Source organism: Diplotaxodon limnothrissa, linkage group LG12, assembly GCF_057381915.1.
Source record: "Diplotaxodon limnothrissa isolate DT_005_m linkage group LG12, D_limnothrissa_male_GT1.1, whole genome shotgun sequence".
NCBI classification, from domain to species: Eukaryota; Metazoa; Chordata; class Actinopteri; order Cichliformes; family Cichlidae; genus Diplotaxodon; species Diplotaxodon limnothrissa.
In genome coordinates this window covers 34817266-34826831 of record NC_140607.1, presented here as the reverse complement: position 1 = coordinate 34826831, position 9566 = coordinate 34817266, and the positions used below count along the sequence as shown (strand labels likewise).

Sequence of the window (9566 nt, the reverse complement as noted above, 5' to 3'; positions counted from 1 at the left end):
TGCTGTTGTCCTGCTCGCTGCACAAAAACAAGAGCAGCACAAGTCTGAAGGATGTTTTTGTCTGCCAGGCAAACAGATAGCTGAAAAACCATCGTAATGTAATGTGATTACTGAATTTAGTACAATAAAATATTACATTACTGTATTAAAGAAAAATGTAATGTGATTACAGTAACGGGTTATTTTGGAAAGCATTACACCCAACCATCAAGCCAAAGTCTGTCAACAAGCAGAGCTCGACACTCAAATGCCATCTTTAAGATCTCCAGGTAGTTTCTCGGGCTGTTACTTTAGTTATGATCAAAATTAACTTTATTTCAGCGGAAGTAGAAGATGTTTATTTTCTCCTTGTTACTATGTGGAGAGGTATATTCTGATTGTAAATTTGTTGTTTGGTTTGGGTTAGGACCGGAGATAAATGTTAATATTAGTTTGTTCCCTGATTTTTGGTGCCCACTTGTAATATAAGTTGGAATGTAGATAGGGGGCAGGGTTTAATAAGAATATTTCCTTCTTCCTGCTCCTTTTCACACATGGTTGTAGTGCTTTATTGATAGAAAGTGTGGTTGGTTTGTTTGATCTGTTGTACTAAGTGTGAAATAAATAAATAAATGAAATGAAATGAAAACTGCATGCATAGAGTGACTGATGAATGGAAAAAAAGGAAAATGCTTAAAAATGTGTCAGATTTTTGTTCTAAAAAGGGCTTAAAAACTTGTTTTCACACTCCTGGTAATGACTTTACAGTCCTTAAAGTTTGCACAGTCTGCGGTCTGATTCCAGTAGGTTTCTTAGTCGCATATGACTCTCACAGTCTACAGACATGCCTTTTAGGTTAGTCAGGGATCCTAAATTGACTAAATGTTGAGTGAGAATGTGATTGTTGTCTAGCCCTCTGTGTTAATCCTGAGGTGAACTGGCAACCTGTCCAGAGTGTATCCTCCCTCTAACCCAGTAATCTATCCAGCTCAACCCCCCCGGTGACCCTTAACTGGGCGAGCGATGAAGAAAATGTATGGCTAGAAAAAGAGCTGATGTTTTTTTGTATATGCTTGGCTTCCTAACGATGCAGACTACCCCTGCTGAGTTTACTGCTATTGCAAGTTGTGAAATATTTGAATAAAGAGAGAGATTTTGAGCTAGAACTACCTGTTTTATATTACGAATGAATACATTTTATATCATTTTATTAGGTCAGACAAAAAAAAAAGATCGGCTGGCAGGAGAGCAGCAGCACAGTCAGTTGAGAGAAAAACTAAAAGTGAGTTTTATGTTTTGGTATTTGAGTCATGTTGAGATAATGACAATTCTCCAGAAAAACAGACGATTCTCCAGAGCAGCAGAAGTATTTACCACCATACACAGAGCCGGGTGAATGTCTTTACTTTAATGGGAGGACCTCAGCAGGGTCGGCTCAATGCCACATCGCACAGCCGCAACACGCTGAAACATATGACAGCTGTTTCTCAACAGATTTCATGTGTTGGTTTAGAGTGAGACTCCAGACTTGGTTAAAATCAAATTCAGAAAAAATGGTTGGTTTGTTTAAACCTCACTGAGCAACATATTCTTTGTAGTTTTTAATATGTTAGTGAGGTTAACTGCCAACTATTGCTATCGGATGCAATATTTCACTGGAGAAATATGGTCATCTAAAGAGACTAATTCACTAGGAAAGCAACCGCAGAGAAGAGCTGACTATGAAGTCTGCTCCCTCACAGTAAGGGACAAGAAAAAAATACAAACTGTCTGCAAACATGCTGTTTGAAGAGACCTGGACTCACCAAATGTACATATTTTCCAATCATCCCAGCTGATAGAAAGTACCAGACTGACCTCGAAGCACTTCTGAGAAAGTGCTTTTTGAAAGCAAAGCTGGATTGGAGATGGAAGTTAATCCGTTCTGGTAAGAAAGTCTCCTTCCCACGTGTCCTCTGTGGTACGGTTGTGTATGGATGCATTACTAGAGCTGGTTGCCATCTTCCCTTTGCAAGATAGCAATTTTGGAGTTATATTTAATGAATTTCAACTAAAAAACTGCAAAGATGTATGAGATTAAAGCAAATGGAAAACACACTTCACTCGGGATGCTGTTAACTGCACAAAAACTTATTAATAAAGCTTTATTAAAAAAAGAAAAGAAAAGACCCTAGCAAAAATGCTTTTGTGCCTAACTTGGACTCCTTCCAACAATGAAGGTTCAGAGGAGAGACATAGTCAGACATAGTGGTCTTTGAATGACATCACATAAAGATAGATGCAGTCCTGAATAATGCATTTAGCAAGATTGTTTCCAAGGCTTTTTAAAACGGTGTGACATAAGTACGTTTCTTTATATAGAGCCTTTCAAAATAAAATCACAGGGTTCCTCACATAAAATAAAAACAGCAAAATAAGGAATAGACACTAAGTTAAATTTGCAAAGTTAAGAAGGTGGTGATGGAGGGTAGCACGAGATGAGTCAGATTTCTAAAACTTGCATCATATTTAATCAAAAATGATCTGCAGTTAGCAAAAGAAGATGTTTACATGGATTTTTTTTTTTAAATCCAAGGGGGTTTAGATGCCATTCTTTCCACCAATAGTTATGTGAAGGCCTTGTGAGGGGAGGTGGTCACATTGTGCGAGAGTTGTGTTGGGATGATATCATTAGATAAAGTTGCACAAATGTGGATTCGACTCAGATCTTTGGAACAAGTTAACCACAATAAAGATTTTGGGATTGGTCTCTCAGCTGGACGTCTGCTCATTCCAGCCTAAACTTCAAGTTGACTCACAACCACTTAGTGTCCAGTCCTGGTTTCAAATAGTCCATAGATATGCTACATTATGTTATGATGGCTCTCACCCTGCCCACAGCCCCTCCCATGTTGCACTGGTATGCAAACAGCTGACCAGCGATGACACTGCACATACAGGCCTCAGTGGACCTGCCATCCACGCGGACATTTAAACTTTAAAGGGCCAAAGTGGACAGCTGGGTGTGTTCATGCTGCGTGGGAGTGTGTGCTGTATGAGCATCCTCATTCACTCACACACCGAAAGACATAAGACACTCAAGGACTATACCATCTGATCTCACACTTTATTGAACTTTGGATAACTTTAATTTTACCTGCCAAAGACTCAAGAACCTTTGAGGCTTAAAGGATAAACTATCATCTACAAGCTTTGAGTCGACCATCCCTTCAGGAGCCATGGGTGCATTTATTGCCAAGATGCTGCTCCCTACAGTCAGCAGCCTGGTGTTCCTGCCTACAGCCAGCGTGGCCGCCAAGAGGGGCTTCCACATGGAGGCCATGGTCTACTTTTTCACCATGTTCTTCACTGCGGTGAGAAACTGTTGCTGTTCTTTAATCTCAATGACCTGACAAGCAGTTAGCTGTGTTGAACTGTGAATAGGATGATGTGAGAGTGGTTAATAGACCTCCTGAATGCTGTATTCCTGCAGATCTACCATGCATGTGATGGGCCAGGTCTCTCCATCTTGTGTTTCATGAGATACGACATCCTGGAGTACTTCAGTGTTTACAGCACTGCACTCTCAATGTGGGTCACACTTATAGGTGAGTCCTGCTACACAGAAAGTGTTCTGGCTTGACTAGTTAATAGCAGTATTCAACATTTCTAGATGTATCTCTATACAGCAAATATGTTTTTTTGGATTGATCTTTTTCACTACAGTCTATTTCGGTACCAGATTTTTAAAGGACACAAGCAAGCGATGAAAAACAAGCTCGGTTTGCAGCAGTTGGTGATAACACATGTTCAGGCTTTGCACACAAGTGCTCATGAAGACTTGCACACACAGACATAAATACATTTGCTTCTTTTTTTTTTTTTTTTTTTTTTTTTTTTGGCCTGTCCCGTTTGGCTCTTTTGCCATCAGAATTGTTGTCTAAAGGCAAAGAAAGATGCCCAACGGATTTACTTTACCAAACTGACCATCCCAGCCTTGCCGTAATGGTCCATTTGATTCACCTTTTATTGTTTATTTTATTTTCACTTACTGAATACGGGACAGACTTGACTGGAGGAAAGAAGGGGAGAAAGAAAGAGGGAAAGAGAAACAGCTGAGAAGAGGGACGGGGGAGAAGGGCAAAAGACAAAAACCAACAGAATGAGCAGAGGAAAAAAAAATGCATATATCAATCACCTGGATCACCTGCTGAGAAAGAAAAAAGAAAGCAAGCAGAAGAGAACAAGAGTAATAGAATAAACAACATCACAATGATATATGGGAATATGACAGTAAATACTAAATGTTAAACATTATTGTGCAGCACATAAGATCAACAGAACACAGTGTGCTTTGAGGTAGGAGCCAAAAAGGGTGTAGTTTGTGGGTGTGATCACCCGTGTGTACACCTGTGAGCATGGACGCGCTTGTTTTTTGTTTTTTAAAAGGTTCCTTCATGTAATAATCTGCTAGAGGGTGTGGGGGGGCCACAGCCCCGTCCTCCAGGGCGTGAAGCAGGTGTGGAGGAGATCAAAACTCCAGACATCCAGAGGCCCCCAGAACACAAGAGACCAAGGAAGACCAACAGAGGGGCAGCTGCGCCACTGTCCCGGAAAGAGCTGAGGAGAGTCCCAGATGAGGGCTCACTCAGCAGCCGCGGAGCAGAAGCCAGGGGGAGTTGCAGTGACGCGCCCGTGAGCTCCGCCGGCAGCCAGCTGCGCCTGAGTGACCGAGCCCCAGGCCGAGAGGCCGGGGGCACCCCACCTCCGAAGTGGCCCGAGCGAGCCCCAGGCTCCAGGCCCCGATAAGCGGCCGCCAAGGAGTGAGCCGGTGTGTACCTGGACGCCCATCCCCGGACACAAAGAACCACCAACGCACCGATGTCTGAGGGGGTCCGCCACTGGCAGGGGAAGTGGTGGTAGGGGGAGATAGGCCTCCAAACCTTGGAGGGCCTGAGATGTCCCCAGAGAGGTGGCGCCTGACACCCAACCTGACATATAGACACAGACATACAGGCACACACAGATACAAACATCCATTCCCACCCTCATGCTCTCATATGCACTTACTCCACACTCAACCAACGTGGAGACATAAAGAGACGTTGTACACACGATCACACTCCCCAAGCGTACTCTACAAACCGGGTCTAGGTGCCCCCGCCCCTGGAGGGGGGAACTGCACCCAGACCCAGGTGGTGTTTCCCTTTTCCCTGCGGTGGGGGGAGGCAGACCGCCCCGACTCCGCAGCAGCAGGAAGGCTCCACACTCCAGACCGCAGTCGGACGGCCAACTCCTCCTCCTAGTCCTAGCCCCCCTGCTCCAGCAGGTCGCAGAGAATGGGGGTGAGAGAAGACTCCAAACCTCCCTCCACCCGCTCATTGTAATGTTGATGCATGTGTGTTCTAAGGTGCATTTAAAACCCAGGAGGGCTTGGAGCTACCTGCCAGAGAGCAGCAGGTAAGCGCATGGTCCCTCCTGCTAGCCCTCAATGTCTACGTGTATTTAAAATTGAGAGGTGGGCAACGATGCCAGGGGTGGGGTGTACACCCTGATGGTACTTTGGACTCCGTGTATCGTGCCCACCCCCAAGATCCTATATGTATGTGTAATGAGAGTGTGAGTAATGTGAATGTCTAAGTTGTGGGATAAAATTGAGGCAGAGGCAGCCAGAAGGGGACAGGGGGGGGGGGGGGGGGGGGTAGCCTCCTCTGCACCCTGGTGACATACCCCTACTCCAAGGCCCTGCATGTGTGGGTGGTTGTGGTGGAGCGGGAAGAGGGAGGCAGCTGGAGATGGGGAGGGAAGGAAGGGAGGGGCAAGTGACCCCTCCCTGGGGCCAGCTGCCCCGCTGACCCCAGTAGGCACCCCCATACTCCGCGACCCGCCAGGGAAAGGGGGCCCAGGCCCATCCAGACCGGGCCCAGTGCAGCAGCGCCGCCCGGCCCCACAGAGCCCGGGACAGTCCACCCAACCCCACCACAGAGAAAACTGCACCCACCCCACCATCCACTCATCTTCCAGACTACATAAGACAATAAACACCCAGGTTGAGATCTTCCTCCACCTCTCCTGTATCTCCCCCTCCTGCAGAGGGAGCTCCTGAGGAGAGGAAAGCTCCTGCATTTGCTTCTAACTCCCACCTGATCCCCCAGAGGTTTTGCAACAAGGGCTTTAAATCACATGCTGCTAAGAGCCAAATGCCCTGACAGCTGATTTAACTGATGGGGTCCTCCTGTGTCTGTGGGAAGGCTGCCAGTAAAATATTGATCCATTTTCATTTTGTCACCTTCATTTAATCAGGAAGGGAAATTCTTAAAATTAGAACTTCTTTTGCAAGATGGTCTTGAACCATGATAGGACGCATTCAGACTGTTTTCAATCTTGAAATTATTTATATAAAACCTTTAATGTTTAATAGTGCCGACAAACTGTGCTGTAGCTTTCCTTAGTTATTTTAAAATTGTGTACTTAACTGCATTTGCTGATGATTTCTTCTACTAATTTCAGAATTCTTAAAACCTTTTTTTCTTAGTTTAAGAAAATCAGGTCTGTTGTTAAATTCAAACAAAGTCTTTACAATGTTCCTGAAGAGTTTATGGACCTTATAGCTAATTTTAAGAAAGAATTTGTAATTTGCGGTCTCTATCAGAGTAAAAAAGTATGATAAAATGTAGCATGCTTCACAACAGGACTTCGTAAACCAAACTCTGTAGACAGTTGGTGGTAAAAACATTGCAGGAAATGTTCAGTTCAGCCTTTTTAGTCTTCTTTCCTTATACACTTCAATCTGAACATATTGTTCACACCTCACATCAGTGGTTTTATGAAATTTTGCAGTTCCTATCCATGTATTAGTGAAATTTTGGTCCTGAATTGATCAAATTTAGCCCAACAAGAGAATAAACTTAATCTGTAATCCCTACTTGGCAAACAGTGCAGCACCTCTGCAGTGTAATGATTTTATCCATGAGGGAAAGAGTTTGAAATCCTTCATCTGCTTGTCTCAGCTCTGGGTGACTTTGATGAACCCCAGCGCTCCACTATGACTATGTTTGGAGTGTTAACCATCGCTGTGAGGATCTACCAGGACCGCTGGGGCTACGGGATCTACTCCGGGCCAATCGGATCAGCTGTCTTCATCATTACTGTCAAATGGGTCAGTGGCAAAAAAAATGGCAACGTGTATTTCAAATATTTTTCAGTGTTTCTTCTACTCTATCTCCTCCTCTCCCTCTTTATTCATTATCTCCACCTTGAATAACTTCACCCTTGCTGTTATCTAATGTGTTCTTGTGTATTTCTTCTTCTTTTCAACTAATCCATCCATTCCTTGTACTCTTTCCTTTCTTTGCTATCCCCTGCACCTTTCTTCTTCGCCTTTTGCACTTTCTCTTTTTTCTTTTGTGTGAAGTCTGATGTGTGAATATGATTGTGATGAACTCCTGCTGTTGCAGCTGCAGAAGATGAAGCAGCTGAGGGCGGTTTATCCGGAGAAGACAGTGTACACGCAGCAGGTCGGTCCAGGCTGCTGCTTCGGTGCTCTCGCTCTAATGCTGCGCTTCTACTTTGAGGTGACTGCCGCCAAATCACAAACAGATATTTAATAAAAACATACAGAATACTAGAACATCTACTTAAAGAGTCTGAGGTTTTATCTTCTGTCACAACATTTTGTGTTGTTCATCGATATCCGGTTACATACTGAAAGAGTGTGATGTTTTCACTCCACAGGAGTGGGACTACGCCTATGTCCACAGCTTCTACCATCTGTCTCTGGCTGTTTCCTTCGTGCTGCTGCTGCCAAAGAAGAACCGCTATGCAGGGACGGGAGAGAATGCTGCTAAGCTCAGCTGCTTCACCCTCTGCTGCTGTGTACGTTCCATTTATATACACTATAGAAATCCTGTAGTAATGAGACTTTCAGTTATTTCATCTTAAAGTAAAATGAGCTTGTTCCGGTCTATCTTATACTGGGGTGCAATACAAAGGCGTTTTATGAGATGTGTTTCTCTACAATGGTAGAGAATGTGGGTGTGGCTCAGGAGGTACAGCAGGTCATCCAGCAATCGGATGGTTGGTGGTTTGATTCCTGGATGCTCCTGTCTGCATGCCACAGTATCTTTGTGCAAAACACTGAACCTCAAGTTGCTCCTAATATGTTCACTGGAGTGTGAATGTGTATGACAGAAAGCTCCTACACTTAGAAAAAGTGCTTCTTATGATTGCCTGTTTGAATGAGTCTTGTAGTATAACGCTCTTTGAGTGCTCAAGCAGAGCAGAAAACTATATAAGAACAGTCTATTTACCATTTATTTTGGCGGTGGTGCCACTGACGGGTTTTTAGGTTTCTGGTTGACTTTGACAGACCTGTCTGAATAATGCTATAAACAGAGCACCAGGCCACAGATGCCAAAATACAACTTCAGTGTAAGCGAGCAGCTTACGAGAGTAGGCTGATTCTTTCAATGACTTTATGTTCATTCCCGTAAATAAGGTCTGTGGTTAACACGACATTTTTATTCTATGTTGTTGTACAAAATAGAAATACGGCCATAAATACGCCACTGCTTTTATATGTCCCCAAGAAGGTGTTTGCTGAGCAGCTAAATGCAGGCTGTTTATCACCCGTGATTAGCATTTTACCTCTTGGGACGGTTTTTACGCTTCAAAAAATCATGTATTAGAAAGTAGTGACAGAATGGGGAGAATATACTGACGAGCAAAACCTGTAAGTATATACTTTTTTTTCCAATGAGCTTATTTTCTGGGATAATCCAAAAGCCTATAGTCATGAGAGTATGAAAAAAGAGGGAAACTGGACTTCCTTTGCTTTGCAACTTCTTCAAACACCTACAGAAGTCAATTTGCCTTTTATTTTAAGGCTCTCAAAACGACCTCAATGAATAAGAATGTACACAGACAAGTGTATCAGAGTATGTGTTATTGTTTTTTGACAAGGGGGCCGATGTGCCACTACCTTCGAAATAAATGCCACCCGCAAAAGCCTTTATTGAACACCAGCAAGAAAGCTGTATGTGTTTGACAGCCTTGGAGGTGATAATTTCAGCTTTTTTAAGATCATGTCCTTAATTTTGCTCTAATCCTGTTGCCTAATTATTCTTACTGCAGACCATGTCCCCCGGTTCTTCTAAAGAGAAGAAAGACAAGAAAGACAAACCGAAAAAGAAGTCATCTCGGACTGTGTGGACGGTCCCCACAGAAAAGCCGTGGGCACGAGGCTGTAGCACCCCCACCCTGCCTCTTTATAACCCCCCTCCATCCACACCTGTCAAAGGGACCAGTATCAGCAAGCTCAAAGAGATGAACGGCTGGAAGTGAACCCAAAAACATACCTACATGTCAGTGTGCGTAATTTCATGGAGAAGATCAGGCGTAGATAGAGGTCAACTGGAAAATCACCAAATAACTGACAGAATGCTGATAGACTCGTATATGGCTGGTAAGTTAATCTACTTCAGCAGGAAACCAACAATCATGTGGATGTTCCCTTCTACTCCAAGAAATCATTTTTGGCTGGTAGATTATTTAAGGTCAGCAGCGACTTTAGGAATCCACCAGCAGATAAAGAAAAAAAAAGTACAGAA

At 43.7% G+C, this 9566-nt stretch overlaps 1 protein-coding gene across 1 annotated transcript; it reads left to right on the top strand.

Moving 5' to 3' along the window:
• The first annotated feature begins 3197 nt into the window (after nt 1–3197).
• Nucleotides 3198–9300, top strand: mymk (myomaker, myoblast fusion factor). Its single transcript, XM_085366872.1, has 6 exons — nt 3198–3332; nt 3452–3566; nt 6969–7117; nt 7416–7532; nt 7693–7833; nt 9091–9300. The coding sequence occupies exons 1-6, from the start codon at nt 3198–3200 to the stop codon at nt 9298–9300; spliced, it is 867 nt and encodes a 288-aa protein (XP_085222998.1).
• The last annotated feature ends 266 nt before the right edge of the window (nt 9301–9566 follow it).

Coding starts and splice junctions, on each gene's coding strand:
- mymk (XM_085366872.1), top strand. CDS start 3,198: ATGGGTGCATTTATTGCCAAGATGCTGCTCCCTACAGTCAGCAGCCTG. Junction 3,567..6,968: donor AATGTGGGTCACACTTATAG/GTGAGTCCTGCT, acceptor TGCTTGTCTCAG/CTCTGGGTGACTTTGATGAA. Junction 7,834..9,090: donor GCTTCACCCTCTGCTGCTGT/GTACGTTCCATT, acceptor TTCTTACTGCAG/ACCATGTCCCCCGGTTCTTC.